The 26955-nt window shown below is 37.2% G+C and overlaps 2 protein-coding genes across 5 annotated transcripts in view; one reads left to right on the forward strand and one right to left on the reverse strand.

The window, feature by feature from the left end:
- ATL1 (atlastin GTPase 1) overlaps positions 1–19674 on the forward strand; it is an 85201-nt gene extending 65527 nt beyond the window's left edge. For 2 of the 4 annotated variants that reach the window (XM_002921995.4, XM_034648468.1), the window contains 8 exons: positions 5791–5883; positions 6966–7104; positions 11564–11691; positions 12763–12819; positions 13655–13726; positions 15210–15641; positions 16843–16857; positions 18748–18871. In XM_002921995.4, coding sequence (XP_002922041.1) covers positions 5791–5883; positions 6966–7104; positions 11564–11691; positions 12763–12819; positions 13655–13726; positions 15210–15641; positions 16843–16857; positions 18748–18858 — 1047 coding nt within the window. In that variant the 3' untranslated portion in view covers positions 18859–18871. Of the gene's footprint in view, positions 1–5790; positions 5884–6965; positions 7105–11563; positions 11692–12762; positions 12820–13654; positions 13727–15209; positions 15642–16842; positions 16858–18747 lie in introns of all 4 variants that reach the window. The other 2 variants (XM_034648466.1, XM_034648467.1) reach the window with 2 other exon arrangements.
- A 1061-nt stretch (positions 19675–20735) lies between these two features.
- Positions 20736–26955, reverse strand: part of SAV1 (salvador family WW domain containing protein 1) — a 23543-nt gene continuing 17323 nt past the window's right edge. Inside the window, exon 5 of the mRNA XM_002921996.4 lies at positions 20736–21446. Within this exon, the coding sequence (XP_002922042.1) occupies positions 21245–21446 (202 nt within the window). The 3' untranslated portion in view covers positions 20736–21244. The remainder of the gene's footprint in view (positions 21447–26955) is intronic.

The following is a 26955-nucleotide window of genomic DNA, read 5'->3' on the forward strand; positions in this document are numbered from 1 at the left end:
GAGTCAAATTGAGAGACGCTGTCTTGGATGTCTTGGATTCAGCATTTTGTTTTGAGGTCACAGTTTACTAATTAAAGAGGCTAACTAATGAGTGTTTGATATTTTATCTCTTAATTTTTATAGAGCTCCCCTTAACTGTCTTAGTGATTTATATTGACATGTACAAAGATCACTGTAATGACCACTGTTATTCTGAATTTTTTGAAAGTCATTTATTCTTCTAAGTGCAATAATTAGGATTATAGTGCAATACAAATAGAAAGCAGACATTTTTCCAGGAGGAGGGTCCAGCTTTGATATATACAAGCCTGTAACAAGTTGGTCAAATGTGTGTGCTCTGAAAAGCAGCTTGGTTCCTCAAACAAGCAGAGGTCAGGACAGTGCTGTACAATCCATAATCTGATAGTCATTGATCCTGAGTTATGGACTAAGCACAGTGACTGACAAATTGACAAGATTGAGTGTCTCCTTAAAAGTTTTGTAGGGCTCCCAAGGCTAAGTTTGATTAATTACTTCTGTGTAAATTTGTTGCCAGTTTAACAGACCTCCAATCATTAGTCTTTGGGGCATCTTGATTGGTTTGGAGACTTATTAAGTTTATGCCCCTATCTGTTCCTTTTAGACCACTTCCCTATACATTCAGTGACACAAGACAATTCAAGACAAAGCAAAATACATGAGACAAGACTTTGTATGAATTGTCAAGCAGAAGAAGGCAAAGCAAGCAGCAAAAGCATAAAGAGGTTAATAGTAAAAATATTTACTGAATGGTGTACCTCCAAACCAAAAGTTCGAGTAACCTTATACAAAAATTCGGTCTAATTATTTATCAAATGAGTACTTTCCAAAACTAAAGGTTGAACTGCCCTTTAAAATTAGAATTGATGACCTTATATGAAGACCTATTGGGTCTTTATAACAAAAATCCTAGGATAAATGAATCAGTGACAAGAGCTCAATGAAGCAAATCAGAACTTAAATCAGATAATTGTTGAGACACATTCACCTGGAAGTAAATTTGAAGGACAAATGGAATTTTGGAACAAGGGACAAGGAGAAGTCAACTGTTAGCCCGAGAGTCATAGAGACTGCTGCTAAGTGAGGGACTTCCAGAACTGTCAAAGGATAAGACCATCACTCAAAATCTGATACAAAAACCAAAGCTGAATTTATTGCTTTATTATATAAAAGAGAGATGCTGGTGAGGCCTAGTCTCACTGAGCAAAGCAAATTAACAATTACATTTAGGGTTTACAGAGGCAAGAACGGGTTGATGTCAGTTTTACAATTTTTGTTGTTGTTGTTGAATACAACAATTTAGAGGTGAGAAATGGGTTGATATCAGCCTTAGTGAATTTTCTGGAGTGAGTCTTTCCACTACTTAGCTGACTTTTAAAGTATGAGGCTGTCACTGATTGGTTGACGTTCAGTGGCTGTTGATTGAAGTGAGTTGTACTTAGATAGGTTTAAAACAAGTTCTAAACTGTGTTTTGTTGTTATCTGAAACTGAAACTAGAACTGAAATTGATTGATTAAGTGGTTAAAAACCAGTTCAGGTATTTCTGGCTACAAGGCTCTATAGAACAGTTACTCTATTCCTGGGAGTCTGGGAGTTTCTTTCACATACTTGTAATGGATGTGCTCATAAATTTAGCATTATATTGCTAATAGCATTATTTCATGTAAGTTTTTTTTCTGACATCATCAACACATGTATTTCATTCCATATGTTTATAATATTAATAGCTATTAATATGTTATCATATTAATATGCCATAATTTGAGTAGCCATTTTCCTGTTGTTGAACATTTGGATTTTTTCTCAGTTTTTCACTATCATTCATAGTAGTGCTCTAACCCTGCTTTTGAATAATTTCCTGAAGGATATAGCCCCGAAAGGGAAGTTAATGAAAGTTATGTTTTTGATGATTAAAAAAATATATGTGATCATTGGCAGGATATGCACAGCATAGGCCCCATCATTTGCCCCATTTGCTGACTGGAATTAATTCATTAAAAAGGATTTATGGCTCAAAATATTTTTATCTGAACAAATTAGGATAATTTATATTTTTTATTTTTATCTCTACCCGTATGTATGAACAAATCAAGATTCACCATTGTGGAAAAACCGATGACTTCAACATAAGGACTGAGATTCATAGAATTCCATACATTTTAAATATAAAGCAGACAAATTATCTTGGGAGGGGATGGGGCCAATGGGTGTGCTATAGCTGGCTTATACCAGTGCATGAGAACTAGTTAGTACATGTTCAGGAATTATATAAGTCAACCAGTAAATTGCTAGTAGCTTGAAATCGGTTCTGGGAGAGCCAGTTTACCAGCACACGTCTGGCTGGGCGCATTCGGCAGGGAACTTGGGAATCTGACACTGTAGAGAGATGGAGAGATAGAATATAGAATATAGATAACTGATTTCAGAAACTAAGACTTCATATTTGATCCAGTGCTACACATGGTCGTTATTATATCAACTTAGGAAGATGCCCAGTGACAAAGACCAAAAAAATAAACTAAAATTCCCCAAGAAAAATGCGAAATATAGACAAATCCACATACTTGGTTTCATTTATCCTGGTTCATGAACCTTTATTTTGCAAAAATTGCTTCCTAGCTAACCTCTGTTTTTAAAAAAAAATATTTTAGGTAGAAATGTTCTGAATACAAATTATTATATTTCATTTTGACAAAAAAATCTGTTAAAGACAGTGGACTGTTCAAGATAGTGGATAGGGATATTTTATTTTATTAAGATTTTATTTTTAAGTAATGTCTACACCCCAAGTGGGGCTCAAACTCACAGTCCCCGAAGATCGGGAGACAGATGCTGTACCAGCTGGGCCAGCCAGGTGTCCCGGCGATATTTTTAAACTCTCCTCTCCACAAGAATCTCTCCTTTCCACACACACACACACACACACACACACACAATAAATAAAAATTAAATTAAATTTAAAAATCCATAATGCAAACCAAGAAGTGTCCCTGGTTTCAGGAGAGGAGATGTGAGTCAGGGATTTTATATTCAGCAAAACTGACTTTCAAATAGAAAGTCACAACTGTTATAACAGGTCACAAACTTATCAACATGTAACAGTGCAAAGAATATTGTTTTTATGAGCCCTTAATGAGAAAGCTACTGACGAATGAGCTTCAGATAAACAAAGATGACATAATTTCACCAAAGGAGAGATGATCATGAACTGCGTGCCTCCTGCTAGAAGAGCAGTCCGCCGAAAAATATGACCTCAGATCCAGGCTCTGTACCCAGATGCCAATCTGCAGAAAATCCAGAGGACAGAAGAGCATGTTGAACTGCTATGAATATGCAGTCAGCAAGGTCCGGGTTATGCTAATCTTTACAGGTCACAAGTCCTAGGTTCTTTAATAGATAAGCTGTAAGGGGAAAGAAGAAATGGAGGAAGAACCCAGAGATTAAAAGAGAATTGAGAGACATACCAACGAAGGTGCCTGGGAGGTTCAGTCAATAGGGCGTCAGACTTTGGCTCAGGTCGTGATTTCAGAGTCCTGGGTTTGAGCCCCACTCTGGGTTCCCCACTCAGTGCTGAGTCTGCTTCTCTCCCTCTGCTCTCCCACCTTGTGCACTCTCCCCCTCAAATAAATAAACAAAATCTTTAAAAAGATATATCAACACATTTTAATAAGGAAGACTAAAATAAAGATTCAGTTAGAAGCTCAGAAGGTATAAACTTTTAGAAAAATCCTTTAAAGATAGATAATTTCATAAAAATTACTAATTTTTTTCTCAATTTCCTACATTTTTTCAGAAGCTAAAATTGAAGTATCTCTTAATCATATAAAAGCATGCTTTTAGGGGCACCTGGATGGCGCGGTTGGTTAAGTGTTCAACTCTTGGTTTAGCTCGGGTCGTGGTCTCATGGTCCTGAGATGAAGCCTCACTCTGGCTCCATGCTCAGCACGGAGTCTGCTTGGGAATCTCCCTCCCTCTTCCTCTGGCCCTCCCACTCGTCTCTCTCTGTCTCTCACTCTTTCACTCTGTCTAAAATAAATAAATGTTAAAAAAAAAAAAAGCATGCTTGTAGCAGACGTCACACTGTGAACTACAGTACCTGTGTGGTCCTCCCGCTGAGGCCGTGCGGCACGGGTTTGAAGTGGCCCAGCTTAATGCTAGCTGTGCCATCTCTCTGTGCCATTGGCCGCATCACTCAATGTCAGGTGGTGGGGCTTTTTATATTATCTCTTCTGAAAAGAATCATAAATAATAATCTATCTCTTGGCTGTTGCAGGAATGCATGAAATATCATGTGTATAATTCCTGGCATTGTGGTTGGCATATACTAAGCACTTAAAGGAAAGCTGCTATTAACTTTGGTTTCAAGAGGTCTGGGGTGGGTCCCAAGAATTCTATACTTTTAAAAGCCTCCCGAATGATTCTAATGATTGTTCTAATTCTGGAAGTGCAGTCCCTGATAAAATCCTTCTGGATGTGAACAAATATTCAGCTGGATGTTTATCAATGCATTTCTTAGAATAATAGAAAAACTGGAAAACGTCTAGGATAATGGCGAAATAAACTATGGTCTATCCATTTGCTAAAATATGTGCCCATTAAAATAAAAATCAGATCGCTAACACAGCACTATGTGCAGACACCCTTCCAGAGATGCCCTATTGATGTCTCACTTAGCACTCCTGTGAGGTGGGTGCCATTAGGGTCTGTATTTGACAGATGAGGAAACTAAAAATGTACATGGCATTACAAATAAGTTGTGAAATGGTAACATTTCTAAACTATCAGTAATAACTTTTTATGATAAAAAAATGTGGCCTTGTTGGAGGACAGACTGAATTCACTTTCTAACAAATTATTTCAAAATCATGGGGCGCCTGGGTGGCACAGCGGTTAAGCGTCTGCCTTCAGCTCAGGGTGTGATCCCGGCGTTCTGGGATCGAGCCCCGCATCAGGCTCCTCCGCTGAGCCTGCTTCTTCCTCCTCCCACTCCCCCTGCTTGTGTTCCCTCTCTCACTGGCTGTCTCTATCTCTATCGAATAAATAAATAAAATCTTTAAAAACAAAAACAAAATCATCTTATGATGAAGTGAGCGAATCATTTGTAGCCAAAAACAGTAGGAACAAAATTATTACGAAGGTATGTTAGTTTTTTTTCTGGATTGTCTGTGTGTTTACATATTCATCAGCTTTTTAAAAATTTGTAATTTGTTATTTTTCTCTTTCTAAATAAATATTCACTTTCAAGCCCAATTATGTGTTCTCTTTCTTACTGAGCCCTCCCCCCAACAGATTGTATAAGCTTTGGGCCCCATAAAACCTGGATTCTTACCCATCTGCATACCGTGTGTGTGTGGAGAGCCCCTGAAGAAGAGAATGGGACAAATGTAATAGAGGAGAAATATATGAAGAGATGGTAAAACTTTCCCCAATAAAACTTCAGTCTTCATAAAAGCTGTCCCCAAATTGCCAAGATGCATGCACGCCACCAAGAGATGAGAGAGGTGCCCTCAAACTGGCTGAATGGCTCTGTGAGACTATAATCAGTTTTGGGGCAGCCTTCTGTTTTCACTTAGTGGGAACAGGAAGGATGATCTCATAGGGAACAGATTGCTCAGAAACTTTCAAAGGTTTTATGTTTGCTTTTATAATTCCACAGTGTGGTGTCGAACACTATTCAAATGATAATAATAGTGTTTAATTGGTTTCAATATAAAGCCCAGGGAGGCCATTTAAAATCCCCTTATCAATCCTTTCTTCTTATTGTTTCTTAGAGTCTGATATTTCTTGTTCGGGATTGGAGTTTCCCATACGAATTTTCATATGGAGCCGAAGGTGGTTCCAAATTCTTGGAAAAACGCCTCAAGGTTTGTTAGATATTTAGGTGCATGAAATCTCACCAGTAGTAATCTAGAAATATCTTTGTTGAATGATTTGCGGGATGGACACTTATTAGATACAATCTTATTTGACTCTTCTCGTGTCTCTGTGTACAAAGATTGATATTCAATACAATACTTTCAGAGTTACAGTTTTAAATATTATCATTAATTATGATACAGATTAGAATTCTTCTGTAGATATCTACAAAACAATGATTTATTCCAAGATAAATCTTTCAATTTGAATAATTAAATCCATTCAAGCCTGACAGTAAAAATATCTGGATTCATGTTTCAGTAGAGGTTTAAAAGTCAATTTAACAGAAATATCTAATTTTGAAATCCCCAAAGTCAGTCTTAGAACATTTTGCTAATAGTTCACAGAAAGTGAAATTAAAGGATTTTCCATTTTCAAAGTCAGTATAGTTGAGTATTGAATGAATTGTTTACATTGGACAGATATCACAACAAATAACTATTGAGAAAAAAATTTTAATCAAGATTAAATAAGGCTTTATGATTATCATGATCTCTTAGCTTATCTTTTTAGGTTTATAATTACTTTTACTGTAGTTGTACTATTAACTGTCAAATACATTGGAAAAAACAGGGACAATGTAGCTTATAAATACCCAAATATTCAGATGCCTTTCTAGAATTTAAATGTATACCTACCAGGTGACAAGAGGCTGTCTTGAGTATCTCCTGAAAAGAAGGTAGGAATATCTTATGATCTATTCATGTTTCCTATGAGTACTTTGAATTAAAATTGGAATTTGTAAGAACTAGCTAGAATAAAACCCCACTAATTTGCACTAAAAAATGGGAAGGCCCATCTGAGTTAGCATAAGAGTAAACATTTGTTAATTCTAATAATAATCCCATATGTATGCTATACTGAGATATGGCCATTCCCCCAAGACCATTTTTTCTTTAGTATCAGCCCTGTCATGTCATTTTTATCATTGTGGGACTAGACAGACGTAGCAAATATAAGATGTCACAGAATTCTTTTGGAGTTCAATTTATGATGAAAGTAGTTTAAACTTTAGAATGGTTTACCGCAGGTCTCAGGGAACCAGCACGAAGAACTACAGAATGTTCGAAAACACATCCATTCCTGTTTCACCAAAATTTCCTGTTTTCTGCTACCTCATCCTGGTTTAAAAGTAGCTACCAATCCAAACTTTGATGGAAAACTGAAAGGTTTGTCTTTTAATGAATATGTTTACATTACTTATCCTGGTTATAAAATTATCATTTTATCTACTGGGCTTACAGCTGCAAATTTAGGTTATCCACTTATGTGAGGCTGATGATTAAAAATTGTCAAGAGAACTGGGAATCCTGGGCTGGGGCTTGAGTACCTCCTTGGTGAACTGGAGGATTCTGTGTGTACTGAATACATACAAGGAGAAAACAGGCAAAATCCTGTGTTCACCTGGGAGGCAGTGACTCTTCCCTTTTCACAGATGCTCACCTCTGTGCATTGAGAAATGCTCCTTAATGTCCTCCTATTAAATTTTCCTTATTTACATTAGAGAAAAATAGATGTCTATATTATTCGAAAGCTATAAGTTATATAATTATTGTTGTAAGTTACATAATTAGAGATCGAAAGAAACATTGCATAATTCTGAACTCAAGCTCTTTAAAAATGCTACTGAAGAATTTAATTTATAAATTATTGAAAGCTTCACTAAAAATGAAGTCCTCTTCTGGATGAGGACCAGTTTCTGTAAAACCCAAAAGCACTGGAGTGTTTTTGAAATAACGTATACTGATTGTATAATAATAGTAGTTGCTTGTCAAACAGAGGCATTACTAACATTTTAAGATTCCAAAGCAACTCGACTTCTTAGAAAAAGGGATGGGCTGGGATGTGGTGGACATAGGGGTCTGAAGAAACAGGAGTGAGTGCTTCCTAGTAAATAATCGCCAGGTCTTTAGATATTTGCTTTGTAATTAATACAAAGTAGTAAAAAGACATTTCTGACTCTTACTTATAAGCCTGGCATTGAGTACACTCGCCACTGAGCTCAGACATTTGTTTAATTTACTGTGGCCTTTCTGCATTGTGCGGGGGTCGGAGAGACAGTGACATAACAAGCTCTTCGGCACAACCCTTCTCAAAGGACTTTAAAATTCCTCTTAAAAGGGGACAACATAACATGCATCCACTTTTATGGAACTGACAGGTTTGAAAAGCAAACCTATTTTTTCCCCCGTATCCATGGCGTTTATACTCAGATACCTTATATTTAACTATGACAGTAAATAGAATCCCAAATTTCTCAGTCATCAGCATTATTTCTATACATGTTCTAAATTATCTTTACATAATGGAACAGGTAGCAGTATGTACATCTTACTGCCGGAACTGCAGGATCCTGTCATTTCGCTATCACTTGTGAATTCCAGCCACCCACGAGCACAGACCTCTTGAGACTGTATACTACCTAACGCCTTCAGTGTGCTTTGAATAAATGACATAAAGAGAGGGCTCGTACAAGGCCCCTCTTTCTTCTCTGGAGTTGGGGAGTCGTAAACAGGCAGGGGAGGGGCAGGCCTTCCACAGCAGTCCTTTATTGGGACAGGAGAGTACTCCAGCTTGCCCCACTCTTGTAGTAAACAGCTGCAGTTCTGAAATTAACTGATACATTGTGCGGTGAAAGAGCTCAGGGAGAGAGCGTAGGACCAATCACACAGGTGCAGATCCGCTTTTTGAACGGATTTGTTTCCCATCAAATTTTACTCACACGTCTACCCCACACAATTGCTTTAGAGGCACAACCCCCCCCCATTATGAGTTTACCGAAATGGCTAGCCTGAGAGTAAAAGAAATGAAAAGCAGCTGCACGTGCCCATCAAAGTTGCATTTTGATGAGGCTTCATAGGACTCCTGCTGAATCTGTGTGTGCCAAAGTGTTCCACTTAGCCTCAGTTTCTCCTCGGGCAGTTTTGAAAGTCCGCTCTCCGCACTGTTCCTCCATCCCATTCTGAATCTTCTAAGTTGATGTGGTTTCTATCCAGGATGTCTTGTCCATTGGCTATGCTGTTTTCCAGAGGGTCGGCTTCTGAATAACTTTCTTCCTCTAGGGGAGAAATGTCTCTAGATAAACATTTGTGCAAAGATGGTTCTTCGACGCTGATTCTCGCATACTCTTTCACAAACTTAGAGAGATAACTTTCTAGCTCACTACCAGTAGTAACGCTTCTTTGCATTATTGAAACAGTCTTACCATCCCCATATCATATGAAACATATAGCGCTACGATTCAGAGTAACGACTATTACTTTAACAACATCCCACATAGGAAACCAAAAGGGTCAGGTTCACTGATGCTACACGCAGCCAGTTCTAAGTGCCCACTGAATACTCCTCTTAGCTTAGTGAATCTCTTCATTAGCAAGGAGTTACTCTCTGAGGCTGCTCTGTTTGGTGGACCACACGTACCATGAGCAGGAACCACGTCACAGACTGCAGAGACACACCCTTAGCAGCTGCAGGTAGACTTCAGGAAGCACAGCCAGACACCATTGCAAGGTAATTATTTTTAAAAAGGTGTTTCTAATGAATTGTCCGTCAGGTAATCCTGAGAAAATACCTTCCTTGATAGACTTACACGGCAGTGCTATCCCGGTGCGTCTGCCCCACAGAGCTCTCATAATGGATGTTGTCATGTCCACAGTGCCTGCGACAGATGACCCCTTTGGCCCAGCCCCTGAATTCCTCACTATGTTTTACTCTTATGGCAAGAATTACTGAAGAAATGATGGAAACAGAACATCATCCCTAATAATCGTCTACCCACACGTCTATTTGCATTCTTGCGGAGGGCCAGAGCCAATTAGCACACCTCTGTAAATTGACCTGGTCCGCACATGTGCCGGGTCATGTGTTTATTGTGAGGAACAAATATTGTTAGCAAGAGCTCCCCACCTGGGTATGTTACAAATATGTGGTTCGTACTTTCTGGATCCAAAACTGGAATAGTCTCAATGACAACAAAGACTGTGGCTCATGCCATCTTCAAGACACATTTTTAATCCAAATATGTGGTTATATGCTGGTTACTTAATTTAATGATAATTAACCACACTTGCTGGTGTATTAGATATACAAGTATATCTTTTTCCATTCCAATTTTATAAGGGAATGGGGGTAGAATTTAAATACATGTGTTAGAAGTGATTTTAAAGTCGTTTTATAATGAGAAAGGCTTTTGTTTTATACAGAAATTCAGGAAGAAATCATACATTCTAGATATATAGTAATATTCCACAAATGCAAAAAAAAAATAAGGTCATATAGCAAAAAAAGAAAACCTGTTAGTATCAGTGAATACAGAGGCATCAACAGGCAGCAAAACCAACACAGAATGTGGTAACATAACACAAACACCAGTATTAGTAACTATTGTTAACTAGAAAGCAAACCACAATAATAAATTTGAATAAATAAATTTGAATAAATCAAAATATAATACAAAGCAAAATTATCAGTAAAAATTGGTACAATGCAAACAGCAAAATACATTTGAATAAATTCCTGTTCAAGTACTCATAAAAGATGGGCACTAAAATTTCAAAGGTATACAAAGCATGAAGTAAAATGAGTCCGAAGGGTTTCCTACATTATGCTCATACATGTCTAAAAGCAGGAAGCAAGAGAAGGGAAACATGAATTCTTACGTAAATTGGTATTTTAGTGTATACTGGGGTTGTTAATAGTAAGCAAGGAAAAATGCAAACACAATACATGGTTTGAATCTTTATCCTTAAGACCTCAGAAATCACCAGTCCCAAAGCCTGAAAACTCAGTGACTCTGCTGAAATTCAGACTTTTAAAAATTATAGGCAGTTACTACATTTACTCAGATATCAAATCTCTGGACATATCTTGCTTTTTATGTAGGTCTATTTTTCTGTCTTTTGCAATAATGATTTCAGAAATTATAACTGTGTTCAAAAGATTTCTCTGAAGATGTATTTTCTGTGTTACTTTGCTAAATATGTAAGTTTAAGCTTAACCCTAATGCTATAACATGGGACATGTAATCACTTGTCCTAAACATGATAGGTCAACAACTCGGACATCCTCTGATTTGCCTCCATGGCCGCCTCTTGCCATGTTAATTTGTACTGGTGAGTTCCACCACCGCAGGTGGCGTCACCATCACTATTCTTCTGAACTTGAGTTCTAGTTATCACACCTTACCCAGTTCTGTACACTTTTCATAATGTGGGTACACTAAAAACTGCAATTTCGGCGTACATTTTCTGGAGGGAATACATCTTATAAGCCAGTGAGTGTCTGGCCTTTTCCCCATTTATAAAACCACCAACAAACTTAAATACATCAGAACTTAAATGGTTAAGTGAGTAGAGTGTAAAATGTTTAACATTTAACATCCAGAAAGCTATTTTCTGGGTGGAGGGTGAGTAAATATGTAATTGAAGTAAAGACTAACAGTAGCAGCTGAGGCAAGGAGGGTCACCGACCTGAGAGAAGTGGGCTGCAGGACTTGTTTAGATGATGGGACAGTGAGTGAAGGATTTATCACTGGGGAAGAAATGGAGGAAATCAAAGGATGTTTTATTGTATGGCATGGAGGACTGGATTGGATTTTTAAAGTAATGATGAATGTGCTTTTACTTGTAGAAATAGATGATGAATTCATCAAAAACTTGAAAATACTCATTCCTTGGCTACTTAGTCCTGAGAGCCTAGATATTAAAGAGATCAATGGGAACAAAATCACCTGCCGAGGTCTGGTGGAGTACTTCAAGGTATCACTCTCATTTCTAGAGCATTGTTTTAGAATGCACTTCCTACTTGAAACAAACAAACAATTATAGACTGTAATATGGGGGCAAAGTTATGAGGAATCTATAAAAATAAAAAAAAATCATTAGACTCCCAAGAGCAGCTTGCTTCTGAAATTAAAATTTTAAAGAAAATGCTTAGAGTTAACTTTACCTTGAGCGAAATGCGTTTTGAAGTACGGATGCAGCTACGAGCTGGTGGCATCCGTGCGTTTGTTGGGGGAGGAGCTGTTGCTCCGGGTCCCTGCCTGTACCTGGTCTTCGGTCCTGGGCTACGCAGAATTTTACCTCCTGCTGAACATGTTCCCAAAGGGGCTGTACTTTGCCTTCCTATTGGAGAAGATTCTTTGACATTTCCTCTCTCTGCACCAAGGGCCGATTTGAAGTGGAATTATTTTAAATTTGCATTTACTTGTTTACCTTAGGTTAGCGCTGAATACTACACTTTTTTTTTCTAACCAACCACATATGGGGGGGAATTTCAGTTACCAATCTGATTTGTGGATGGATGCTCCAAGGACTAAAATACCAATTTTAAAAATTCACATTTTTGTCATTTGAAATACTGTCCCTACCGCCTGTGTGGTCATTTATCTTCATCACTCTTAGCAATAAATGACATGTCATCTACCTGAGATTTGAATTCTTACTGTGCCTAACGCCATGGAGGAGCTTAGAGTTAGCAGGAGATTAAGGACCCTGACAGAAATCTATTCCATAAGGCTTATGACATCAGCAGGTACAAACGCCTGCGAGACACTGAGAAAGAGAGGTTACTTCTAGCAGAATGATGTGAGAAAAGCTTAGAGGAGGGGCAGGGAGTTAAGCCTTCAAGAAGGGTAGGGTTGGCAAGGGAGACGTGTGAAAAGGACACTTCAGGAAAAAGGAACATAACTAAGAAAGGGGGAATTAAAATGAGAAAGAGAATTGTTCCCAAAACTGTCAAGACCTTAGACTTTGGAACACAATTTAACAGAACTGGAGAAATATTAAATGGAATTACTTGAACATGAGTCTCTCTCTCTTTTTTTTAAGGCTTATATAAAGATCTATCAAGGTGAAGAATTACCACATCCCAAATCCATGTTACAGGTACTTACTAATCGGGAGCCATGACATTTTAAAATCTGCTTGTCACTAGAGCTAAGCTTTCCTTAGCCTTATGCTATACTAAGCTAAAGATATGCTCCAATCTGGCCGTCAGAAGTTGACAAATAAAAATATTGGAATGATTTATTGGAAGATTATTTTTCTGTGAACGACTCTCCGTGTGTTCAGATAAATATTTTCATACACACATAGAGCTTCACTTTATAGCAAAGTTTCCATTCTCTTTGTACAAAATTGGTTTGGAAACAGACTCATACCGTGGCTTAGGTTCACACGTGGTACAAGTAGGAAAGCAGGTCCGGGTTTTAAAACAAGTGGTTTCTACAAGTAAACATTTAAGAAAGGAGACACTAGCTTTTTCCTTACTTATCTAAACAATTTCTTTAAGTTCTTAATAGATCCTTTTTTTTTTAAATCGGTGATACATTGTTCTATCAGTAAACTTAAGACATGTTTGTATATATATTAGTACATACAAAATGTACTTTGCACTATTTCCCGTGTGTTTGGGTTTATAGATTTCCCCCCACATTTGGTGAGAGGCTTCAAAATATTTTTTAAGAGGAAAAAAAATCTTCCAAATGAAAATTCATTTTTATAACTATGGCTTACTGAGTAAACTTGTTTTTATGTATTTTGAAATTTTAACTTTACCAATTTTTAAAAATGTGGTGGAAATACTTCAATACTTTCAAATTATCTCACGGCCTGTGTTCTTGTACATTTCTTGCACCTGATACTCAGAAATGAGAATTGCCTGTGAAGGTTTAATAAATATGAATTCCATTTTACATCATATTTTATACTTTGTCCAAAGGCCACAGCAGAAGCTAACAATTTAGCAGCCGTGGCAACTGCCAAGGATACATACAACAAAAAGATGGAAGAGGTAAGAATTAAGTAATATTTTAAATTATGTTTTAAATAAAATCAGTATTTCTTCAATGAGCTCATTCTTTTTTTTCTTCCAAGTTATACTGTCTACACATGCAAAGAAGTGGCGTTGCCTTGTTCTTTCTCAGCCTATGTATACCACATTTCTATTTATTATATACCTAAAATATTTTTTAGGAAAGGAACACTATGAATGCACAATTTAAAACATATTTTAAATGTGTTCTCCCTATATTAGAGATACATTTTTTCTTTTTTGCCACATCTTACCATTATTTATAAGCTCTAGTGACTAAAATAACACATGCTACCCTCTCTGCTACACATCCCTTCATGCAACACTTCCAGTATTTCTGTCTTAACTATAAAAACCCATTAGGGCGCCTGTGTGGCTCAGTCGGTTAAGCATCCGACTCTTGGTTTTGGCTCAGGTCATGATCTCAGGGTTGTGAGATTGAGCCCCGAGTCGTGCTCCGCGCTGGGCAGGGAGCCTGCTTAAGATTCTCTCTCCCCTTCTCCCTCTGGCCCTCCGCCCCCTCAGCACATGCTCTCTCTCTCTCAAAAACAAAAAACAAAAACCAAAAAACCCATTAGGAAAAAAAGAAATTAAACTTCAAGGGCCAATATTTCTACATACTGCATTTCCCCTTTTAAACCTTCTGAATTAGGATGCATCTAATAATTATTGTACATATCTACTAATATGATAGGTTTTTCCCCTGAAAATGTTATATAAATTATGTCTGAAATTGATGGAGTCTTAAGAGTCAAGGGAAATACAGTATATGGAATGGTGTTCACAACATGAGTAAAGGGTAACTAGAACGAGGGTATGCTTTATATAGTTAAATCTCAAATAACCAAAGTGAAAGGTATGGGTAAGTGAGACTTCCCTTGTAACTTTTGAAAAAATGGAAAATGTAGTCCAAGAACATTGAATATGCTTCCATTTAGTCTCTTGAATAAAACACCGTGAAAGGGCTCCATTCAAACAGAATCAGTGAAACTGCCAAAGAACGTGTTTTTCCTAATTTTACTTTCGAGTTTTATAGCATTGCTATTGTTCTAAGTTAAATCTCATTGGCCAAAAATACCTCAGTGTAGTTAGAATAAATTTCCCAGAGGGACTTGTATATAGGTAGCTTATTTGATTTTGGGGTCCTTCTGTGGATGAACTCAGCTTGCAGCTCACTTTGAATCATGCCTTTTCATCCGGAGGCACTTGGATTAAGTCTTGGATGTTCTTTCCCAGGTCAAAAGAAAATAAAAATTAAGCATGGCTTTATATGAGTTGTCCATAAAATACTGGCCCCACTCACAGTTATGCCTGATACAGAGTGAGCAAGGGTGTGGGCTGACAAAACATCCATGTGAATTCCAGATTATTGTGTTCTAACAAGTTCAGCTAGCTAAGTGGAAGACTGGTACGGCTGCTGCTTTTATTCTGCACTGCATAAACACTCCTCTATCCGATACAGGTTTGTGGTGGTGACAAACCGTTTCTGGCACCTAATGACCTACAGACCAAACACTTGGAGCTTAAGGAAGAATCTGTGAAGCTGTTCCGAGGGGTGAAGAAGATGGGCGGGGAGGAGTTTAGCCGGCGCTACCTGCACCAGCTGGAGAGCGAGATAGATGAACTTTACATCCAGTACATCAAGCACAATGACAGCAAAAATATCTTCCATGCAGCTCGTACGCCAGCCACACTGTTTGTCGTCATCTTCATCACTTACGTGATCGCTGGCGTGACTGGGTTCATCGGTCTGGACATCATAGCTAGCCTATGCAATATGATAATGGGACTGACTCTCATCACCTTGTGCACCTGGGCCTACATCCGGTACTCTGGAGAATACCGGGAGCTGGGCGCTGTGATAGACCAGGTGGCCGCAGCCTTGTGGGACCAGGTAAGCATCCTCGTAATCCCCAGCTGATCGCAGCGCACTATGTACCGGGCGGTGTTAGGTGTTACAACTAAGCAGGCGAACCTGACACGGGCCCCGGTCTTCAGGAGCTTTAGGACCTGTCAAGATGGCCAGATACAAACAACTAACTATAACCCAGCATGTGAGCTCCTGCATTACTGGTTTCCAGTTAACATTTCAGTGTTTTCAAATATCTGTGGATTAGGCAGTTTTGTTTTTTTACTTTTATTTATCCTACAAGTTAAAGCTGTTAAAAAGAAGTGTGAGAAAGCACAGCTGAATTTTTATTGAGCGGATTGTGACTGGTTTGTGTGTTAGGATTACTTCGTACTTACAACCTATCATTTGATTCGCGTTGGCTTTGTAAGGGGTGTATGTGAACTACTATGATAAGTTGTCGTATCACTGTCTCTTTTAGTATAAACTCCTAACAGGCAAGATCTGATTACTTCAGATTGTCTCTGTTTGAACTAGGCATTTGTACCGGGCCACAGCATGAGTCCAGGTCAACCTCTGGATCAGCTGCTCGTCCGTCAGTTGTCCTTTATGTTTCAATTAGCCATAGCCTAGAGCCAGGGTCACCGTGACAATTATAAACACATCTAGAACGATAATGATCTCAAGCTGCCATTCTGGAAGTGTCTTCAGTTACCTCATGAAAATTTGGGGCATTCAGTGAAGCTAAAATTGAGATTTTTCATAAACTTTTGGAGTTAAGACTTTTGAACTTATGTTCTGCAGGAAGCAAGTAATAGCTACAATTCTCCCAGCATTTATACTTACATATACTCTTTAAAATAGAATTTTAACTAATGAATTTACCGTGTGCCTTTGAAGAGTCTAGTTAAGATAACTAATGGTAGCACTGTGGGTGAAGAATGAATTAAAAACTGGACCCTCTGAGCCACTGTCTCAAATAGCTCCTCGACCTTAGAAGACTAACGAGGGGCTATTGGAGGCAAGTCCCAAAGCCTTCCTAGAATACGAGGCTGAACCCTCTGAGGGATATAGAATTGGGTTCTTCGAAAGAGTCAGATAAAATATGTAATCTGAACTGAAAAAATCTGTAGTATTTTTCTTAAATGTTCAGAAATACTGTAAACAAAGTTGAATTATCATGATCCTATTAATGAAGCAGGATATATACTTTTCTTTTTTCCCTTTTAAACTGCCTTTGCCACAGGGAAGTACAAATGAGGTAAGTTAATTTTTTTAATTGAGAGCTATATATTTATAAAAATTATATTATTTTATAAGCCAACTAGCCATTAATGGATCAAAAGTCTTTGGTGATGTAATGAGAGCTGGGTGTTACATAACTGATGAATCACTGAACTCTGCCTCTGAAACTAATAATACATTACATGTTAATTGAATTTAAATTTAAAAAAAATCTTTGGTGACAGCTGCTCCTGTGTTCTTCTAAGATTCACAGTCTTAACTGTGAATTTTTAACATAGTTTTAAAATATCTTATTTATTCCAGACATTTTGTGATTTGATCTGCATATGAAACGTGAGAGTTGATTGTCAAGAATATCCTGTTTCATGTTTTATTTCCTGAATGTGTAGAAAATTCCAAAATTCTTAAGCTTCAACATTGTGCATTTTGCTCTACTACATAGTGAAATAAAAACACAGTTGTGCATCTTGAGGAGACCTAACTGGTAGAGAGCACTGACGCGGAGCTACAGCTGTCAGGTGTTTGCGCTCGGGCTTCTCAGTAACAGTAACCTTCACCACTGTAAGCAGGTTCCAGGCCAGCCTAAAGTGTAACTTTTCAAGCATTCCTGAGACCGACCTGTAAATTGGTGTTCATTTCTCCTACTGCACATGGGCAAAACTCTGAGGAAGAAATCTGAGCTTGCAGGAAGGAATCCTTTGTTACATAAGAAAAATGATCTCTGTAGAGTTATTCTGGTCATTATCTTCAGGAAGCACAAGTGATCTCAACTACTGAGATAGCACATAATTCTTTCCTCGGTTTCTGCTGTTACACATAACTGGAGTATGTCCTCTAATCAATGAAACATTTAATACAAGTCAATAGAGAAGGATTTTATGTAAAATTCAGTAAAACAAATTCATTAAAAAGTAAAAACCGAAGTTGAATGTTAGGATTATGATAGGTCTAGGACAATGCCATGTTACACCAGTGTGCATTCACAGAGTGATGATGCTATTATTTACGTTGAAGAAAACAGCCACTGAGACTTCAAGCAGATAAAAGTTAATGGAATCTCCTGGGCACTGGTTACTTTTAAAAATAGTCAGAATCTACAGACTCCAGAATTACCTCAGAAAAGTTGGCTTTGGCTGAGTGTTCAATATATGAAAATCAGAAGAGAGTATGAATCCTAGACAGTCACTGAGGGGGGAAAAGGACAAAAATATTTATGGACACTTACGTAAAGCAATATGTAAAAATTCCTACGATTCAAACACGGCCGACACAAAGAACAATCACAGCTTTATAAGAAAAGGCTTTCTGAGGTAATGCTTCTGAAAAATGTTTTGTAAGATATGAATCAAGTAATGGAAACAAGGGAAGAGAATGTTGAAATGAAGGATCCCAGTGTGGCAAGGGGAGGGGCAACATAAGTACTTATTGGCATGACCACACCAGGAAATAATGGGGAAAAAACGGTCCCATTCTGAACCACCTGTAAGGAAGCACAGACAGCAAGTGGTCTAGCTGTGGATAATAAACTAGCTATTGGCAGTCAGAAGTTATGAGCTCCTATAATTCCTCCAAAACGTAATATTCACGATATGAGTTCTCAGCACACCCCTGGGGCACAATGTTTAGGAAGCCCTGCTCCAAAAGGTGTGCAAAGTCAAAGGAAAAGCCGTCTGAGAATAAACCATTTACCACAAAGATCAATCCACGAAAGCAAAAACATACACACACTGGAGAAGTGAAATGTTTTTGAGTTCTAAGATTATTAGTTATTAGTTTATATCTTAAATAGACTAATGATATAAAGATTCCACATTTAGCATGCTAATTATATACTACCATAAACTAATTACACTAAAAAGGAAAAAGTTTACATCTGTGTTTAAAATCTTGATTCTTGCATTTCTAGGCTTTATACAAGCTTTACAGTGCAGCAGCGACCCACAGACATCTGTATCATCAAGCTTTTCCTGCGCCAAAGTCAGAATCTACTGAACAATCAGAAAAGAAGAAAATTTAATCCAAATTTTTAGAAGTACAGGTGCATGACCAATTGTCAGTTAAATATTGTTTTACGTCTCCATGCAAACATTCGGAGTGCTTCTGTCAGGACAGAGTAAAATCAAGCCCCTCTGGAAACTTCAGAATGGTTTAGTTCTTTTATGTCGGTGTTTGATAAGCAGATGTGTGCATGCGTGTATCGTTTTTGTTAACACGTACAGTTTCTTAATTTTGTCTTCAAATATGCTGTTATAATTTAGAGTGTTTGTCTGTTTATGATGACAGTACATTGTGTCCTGCTTGAATTTACTAAATTCTACTACTGGGTTATAATTAAACCATGTAGTAATATTACTCCATGTTTGGACATGCTCATTTAAGTTCTACAGAATTTTTAAATCATTTCACACAGTCCTCCATTTAAGCATAACAACTCAACAGGCTTGATTCAATCTATATCATCTTATATATACCATGAGCTTTTCAGTTGCTTTATCAAAAACTAAATACTGCTGCTTTTATATTATGATTTAATAAAGAATATAAACTTGATCAAAAATGCACAAAAAATCACTTTGTATATGTACTTAAGTTTCGCTGCATTGTATATTTTTTCATTTGGTACACAAAGAAATGTATTCTTCATAGGTTTATTCTTTTAACATGTGAACTATTATTAAAGTTTACTCTGGTTCCTAATATTAAAAACAAATGCTTACTGAATTGGAAATGTTGGGGAGGTACTGATATAGAATGATAGAGGTTTATCCCTCTTTTTAAAATTAAAAATGTATTTTCTTCAGTGTTGACACCATTACAAATCTGAGTTTCCACTTTAAGAAATGTATGCTAATCCCCTTTTAGGTACCTTCCAGTTCTTTTAAACCAGTGATTCTATAATCTGGGAGTTCTCACTTCCTTAGCAATGGCTTAGCCCTGTTTAAACTAAACAGTAATACAAGGAATGAGTAACAGGAAAGAACGATTAAGCTAGAAGACTATGTGAGAGTTCATGAGACCTATAAGCTTACATCTTAGAAAAGTCTGATCACATGCTCTGAAAAATAACTTTTCCAACTGATAAAATTCTAGCTCATTTTCATTTTTCAGTATCCCCTTCATTACATACTGCCTCCTTTGCTTTTGGACCTTCTGAATGGAAAAATAAAACATTTATAGCACTATGTAAAAACACATGGATTCAAACATGACACATTTCGTTTCCACAAAAATATATTTAATAAGCTTGTTATATAAAATCAAACATTTAACATTTTCAACATTTTATCAATTCAAACTCACTGATAACTAACTGGGAGTGCTTTCTATACTGGAAGGTCACCTAAACTAGAAATACGTTTACGTATTTACAATACACGGAAATGTAACTGAAGAGCTGCTTCAATTAATGCTGAAATTCACAGAATTCTAGAGACTTACAGGCTAAAAGTGCCATAAATTTTTCTGTAATCAAATGTACTGCACTAATTATGAGCAATGTCTTAACTGTTGAAAGGAAAAACACTGGGAGGGAAATGGTAGGTTTTAAAGTTCTGTGACAAATCCTTAGAAGATAAAAATATGTAAAATCAATGGAATGACCCAGATTTCTTCATGAATCCCCAATTGCTGGCAGCTCAACCCAGGCTGCGGGGATAGCGGTGTGCTTCCTGCTGTTGGGAACCCTCCACTGTCTCACTAGAGCCGTGCTACTAAACGTTTTAAGAGCCCTGGTCAAAAGTAAGGAAATAATAGCAACTTCTGAGTGCTGTACACACCCTTCCCATACAGGCTAAGACCTTATGCCTATATTTATTCCTAAAAAATTATAGGCCCTTTACCCTTTCATACCAAAAAATATGTTCTCAACATGTTTTAAAAGGGTTATGTTTTGGGAGGGAACCCTATACATTATATACATTTAACACCATTAAGGTCCCAAATCCCATTCTGTGTTTGGAACTGCGCAATGGTAATATTTAAACCATCTGATTCCAAATACTATTCCACATTAAAGCAGTACACATCTTTTTTTTTAAATACTGCATAGGTTTTCTGTTTTTTCAAGAAAGATACTGCTACTGTACGAGTTTACCAAGTGATCATTTCCTATCTAATATCTGGTTATAATGAGACATTTCTTGCTGCATTTGTCTCCACTGAGAATATTCAAAGCAGTTTCTAATACATAGCATTTAGAAGTGTTTGCTGTATCGGCTCTTAAAATGATAATCAATTTTTGCTCAATAAAAATATTTTTAATAACAAAATACATGTAAAATTAGAATTTTGTAATTTCCAAAAAGCTGCCTTTATTAACCAAAGTATTTGTTTGCAGTTTTTGTACCTGTGAAAATTTTTAAAGCCCTTACACAAAACTTAAATTTTATTTTTAAAAAATTAACTTAAAAATTCTTGCCATGTTGCTGGGCATACCACTGCTGTCTCTGCTTGCGGTTTTCCAACTCTGTGAGAAGAGCCTGTCTGTAGGCTTCATACATTTTAACAATCTGTTCCAGTTCTTTCATGAAAAGCAACTTTAGCATTCCCTGGTATGTATCCAGGTCAGCCAGCTGGAAGAGTTCCCACTTCAGAATGTGGTCATATCTGTTTTAAAACATAAGCATGCATATGTTCACAACACATACATAAATATGTATTTACAGCAACAAACTGATCTATTTTTATAAAGATCAACTTTATTATATCTAAACAAACCATAAACTTTAATTAAAAATAACTGAGTTAACTTATTTAAATATACTATTTTTTAAGGAGAAAACTGATATTCATTTCAAGTTAAAAAATACCAATTTATTATTCTATTAACATTAGACAACAATGAACACATTTCAAACGACTGTGTTCTGTAATTTCAGAAGAATACATATTCTATGCTATTCATAAGTTCACCTAAAGTTTAGTTGTCAGGAACTTAAGAATGCTTTAGACCATATTATGCCCAAAGACAATACACAAAAATGGGCAAAGTCACTCGTGTTATTAGTGATGACAGAACTTTCTGAGAAATGTTGTTCACTACTGCAAAACAGGAACTAAAATCATTCGTGGGCTCCTTTCCTGAGGTTGAATATACAATATTAAAACAACAAAATCAGGGGCGCCTGGGTGGCTCGGTTGTTAAGCGTCTGCCTTCGGCTCAGGGCGTGATCCCGGCGTTATGGGATCGAGCCCCACATCAGGCTCCTCCGCTATGAGCCTGCTTCTTCCTCTCCCACTCCCCCTGCTTGTGTTCCCTCTCTCGCTGGCTGTCTCTATCTCTGTCAAATAAATAAAAAATCTTAAAACAAAATCGAGCAGAAAGAGAAGAATAATTTCTTCTCAAAATGAGAGTAAGTCGACTCTAGAAGTATGTAGAGAAGGACTCATGTTAGCTCGTATTTACATATATCTCAGAAGGCCTTTTAGTACTCCTTCAATGGTAACCTGATCCATACTGACAGAGAAGTATGCAACAAAAAGCAGTAATTTACACTCTGGACTGAAAAACCTGAAGACATCACTCCTATCCAATTTTCCCATCTTACAGATAAAAAAACTGAACCTAAAGAGGCTATATATTTCTTGCAAAACTGTTTAGTGACCCAAAAATGAGAAAGGCAGAGTTATGGACCAAATTATTCAGAGTAATAGTCTTGAATGTTGAGATTAGGCAAAGAACTTGAAGTACACAGGTCATATACCTCTGTGATACTGAAGCTACACTTCTCAAATCATATCACAGAACAGATCTAATCAGAAGCTTTGATTGTAAATTCTAGTAAATTTATTTTTAATAGTCATTTATATTTCCTACCCAATGATTCTGTTTGGTCATTCATTTAACACCTTATTCCAAATATATTTTTTAAAGGTTTTTTAGAAAAGGAAACAGTACTAACAAATGATGAGCAGTCAGTATGAGCCACAGACTGTGCCTGGCATGCTGACTTGTAGTCCCGTGCGGCTTGAGTATGTCTAACCAGGAGCACAATATGCAGAACCACAAGATAAACATATCTCGTTGGATCCCAAATTTACCTGCTTAATTACCTGAGTGCTGTGAATCTACTAATAGTGTACTTGGTAGAAAGCTTTATACTCTCTTTAGTGGGAAACTCTAACATAAATTAGAGAGATACCATAAGAAATACTCAATGAGCTTCTATGAAGTAAGCTGTGTTCCCTAGAACCTGTACTATTCATGTAGCTTAAGATCTTATTTGTTTGAGACAAATTCAAATTCCTGGCAAAAAAACTTGACCCTCTAGATTCAGAATTCCACAGCTAATGGGCATTTCAGCAACGTCTATTGATTCAAGATGCTTAAATTTATGCCAGGTGAACTGTAAGAACATTAAATCTCATTTATCATGTGTACTTTCAAGCAAGGAAAAAGGGAGAAGACTAAATTGGTAAATATCATAATTGTTTTCAGATATGAACATCATTCTGTAAAAGCATTCAAGTTTTAAAAAAAGGAGAGAAAAGCATTCAAGTTTTTAAAAAAGGAGAGAAAAAAAGCTTTAAGCAATTTTCTGACTTCCCAATCACAGCATTTAGCATCAAAAACAGGATTAAGGGTAGAAGCAACAAAGTCAGAATAATTACAGAAAATCCTTTGGGAAGGAGAAAAAGTGCCCTGGAAGAGCACAGATGAGAAAAGTATGCAAGGCACCCACTTGCATTCCAAAATCTTGCCCCCTGTTTCTATGGAATTACTTCCCTTCTCATGTAATACTTCCCAATAGGTTTATTTTCTTTTGTTTTTTAGGAAAAATATAAAATTCCCACTCTTTTCTTCTTAACTAGACAAATCACCTGATTCCCCAGGCTTAATTTTTAGTCACTTATGGTTTAAATATACAGGTAGGGGTGCCCAGATGGCTCAGTTGGTTAAGTGTCGTCAGACTCTTGATTTGGACTCGGGTCACGATGAGGGTCCTGGGTTGAGCCCCTGCAATGGGCTCCCCATTCAGTGCGGAGTCTGCTTGTCTTCCTCTCCCTCTGCTCCTCCCACCACATGCTCACTCTCTCAAATCAATCAATCTTAAAAAAAATACATACAGGTGGGGCGCCTGGGTGGCTCAGTTGGTTAAGCACCTGCCTTCATGATCTCAGGGTCCTGGGACTGAGCACTGCCTGGCTCCCTGCTCAGCAGGGAGTCTGCTTCTCCCTCTCCCCTCTCCCCACTCATGTGCACACTCTAATAAATAAAATCTGTACACACACACACACACACACACACACACACACACATTCACACACAGGTAAATCATTCAGAAAATGGGCTGTAAACCACTTCAGTAGTCTATGCTTATTGTAACACACCGGCGTTTTTCCTAGGGCAGTATTCTACTTATAAATAACCCATACATGCAAACAGCAATTGCTATAATCCTACCAAAAAATGCGTTCACACTCCAGTGGATGCTGTCTTTAAGGAGCCAAAAGTGCTGCTATTTCCAGCTCCAGGGATCACAGTGCAGCCTAAGTCCCTTCCCTGTGCCTGCCCCCCGTAACAGTGTGCCCATTCTTCCTTTCTACCTTCACCCAGAGCTAGCGCACTGGTGACACTGAAGGACTGCCAGGCCACAGGAATAAAATACAATCCACGGCTGCAGTACTGCTGGGGACTGGTGCTGGGGTATGTATGAGGAATAACAGAAAGTAAATATGTTCCTGATGGTCTTTTCCTTTCTAACTAACCTTACCATTTATGCTGTGGTTCAGCCTGATTACCGTTGGACGGTGTATTACAGACTTCTGTGAGCAGCTTCGGGGACTTTACTTAAATTCATAAATAAAAATTTAGAATATAATCTGAGTCAAGTTCGGAAGTATACGCAAAAATTGTTTTGGTGAGTTGCTGCTAGAGATAGAATTTTAAAATTTCAGGAAGTTAGAAGATTGGCAATTATTTAGCAAAAGGAAAAAACATGCTAGTTATCTGACTAAAACCTCTATTAAATGATTCTTCATTATCTACTTCATAGATAACAGCTCATCCTTTTTTGACAACAATATCAACCAATTTCCATCTTCTTAAGAGACAAAAATTTTGGACCAACTAAAAAGCAACAGGTTCCTAAACCTCTCATTTTAAGTTTTGAAGCAGGAAGTACCTGCTCTCTTGTTTCAGTCTAGCTCATTCTGAGAGTCCTGACCTATTTGGAAAAAATACTAAGTTGCTCATTTCCTTACAGTTTTAAAGCTAGCTCGCGGGACCAGAGTTTAAAGGGCTATAATCTGTTTCTTTTCATAAGCAGCAAGGAATTCCATTTCAGTATGATCTTTTTCCCCAAAAAGGAAAGCTTTTTATGTTACTTCTCCCTAATGATGACTATAAAGTAGAAAGAATAACCCTCTTCAATCTTATCGACTCCCTGAAATAAGAAAATTTATTAGTTGGGCATATATTCTTCCAGACTTAAGGAAAATATAAATACACATATTATATATGGCATAAGACCAGCGTATGAACAAAGGCTATACATATTGGTAGGTCAAGTGGTAACAAGAATGAAAGAAGAGAGGGAAAAGGGAAGAAAAGGTCACCCATCATCATTCCTTACTCCATTCCCATACTGTACGGATAGAATGAGACAAACAGGCTGCAGTAAGTTAGCCCAGACGCCAAACCAAGCTAAACGTTTAGGGATAAATGTGTACATAATTTCAAATAAACTAAAATCAAACTTTTGAAAAGCATTGTTTATATTCTGCAAAATAATATCTATAATCAAAATCTTTTTAAAAATTACATTGTCAAGGCTTAAATTTGACTTAGAGGGAAAAAAAGAACCAATGCTTTAGGACTAGAACCCTGGAAGATGGTTTTGTCTCCACATCAGATCACAGAGTAACAACTGTGAATTTACAGACTGAGAAAAATGTTTATTTTGGCCAAAAATTAATAAATAATTCATAGTAAATGACCAATAACTTTATAAGAATGTTAATCTGGCCTAAATGAGCAGAATCGTAATCAAATAATTATAAGACATATCCTTGAGGTAACCAACTAATCAAATTAAAAGCCCGAAAAGAAGCTAATAAAAACAAATGGCTCTAAGCAAGAAAAATAACTTCTAAAATCTCTAGGCTGAAGGCATACACATATGCATGCATGAGACACACACATACACACACACACACACACACGGTTGGTAAATACACAGTATGGTAAAAATGTAGATCAGAGTTGGTTTAACCCCTTGCAAATTTTATTTCAATGATCATCCTTTAAAATTATGGAAAAGTGTTACTATTTCAAAAAAGTATAAATGTAAAGTTTTACATTCCTTTTATTTGAATATCAAAGAATTTTTTTCCCCAAATTCACTATCTAACATCTTAAACTATCTAAAACTCTTCTTTGGGCTATTTTATGCTGTTAATTTTGGTTTCTTGAAATACAAAAAAGAAATGAAGAGTAAGGCTTTTGTAGGAACTAAATGTTAGCTTACAGAGTTGTTAAAAGTACATGCATAGCAAAGTTTAACAAGAACTTAATAGCTGCTCAGTATATTTATTTATTAAATAAGAGTAATTAATGACAAAAGTTAAGAGCATGATCCTTGAAACTGGAGATAAAGGTTCGAAATCTACCACTCAATAGTTGTAGGATCTTAGCAGAGATAAAGCCTCCATTTTTTAACCTGTAAAATGGGTTTTGGAAAGATTATATGAGATAACATATGTAAAAGTTTAGCATCATAATACACAAGCAGCACTGGATAATCAATAACTATTTGCTTTCAAAAACTCCCTTTTCTGGGGGCGCCTGGGTGGCACAGCGGTTGAGCGTCTGCCTTCGGCTCAGGGCGTGATCCCGGCGTTATGGGATCGAGCCCCACATCAGGCTCCTCTGCTATGAGCCTGCTTCTTCCTCTCCCACTCCCCCTGCTTGTGTTCCCTCTCTCGCTGGCTGTCTCTATCTCTCTGTCAAATAAATAAATAAAATCTTTAAAAAAAAACAAAAAAACAAAAACTCCCTTTTCTGAAATCATGGCACTTTGTATATACCAGTGTTACTAACCCTTATCACATTGGGTTACTGATCTGAGTCTCTACTTCTGTTTTCCCAGAAGAGAGAAGCTTTTTTTTTTTTTTT

The sequence above is a fragment of the Ailuropoda melanoleuca genome, chromosome 20 (assembly GCF_002007445.2).
Source record: "Ailuropoda melanoleuca isolate Jingjing chromosome 20, ASM200744v2, whole genome shotgun sequence".
In the NCBI taxonomy this organism is placed as follows: domain Eukaryota; kingdom Metazoa; phylum Chordata; class Mammalia; order Carnivora; family Ursidae; genus Ailuropoda; species Ailuropoda melanoleuca.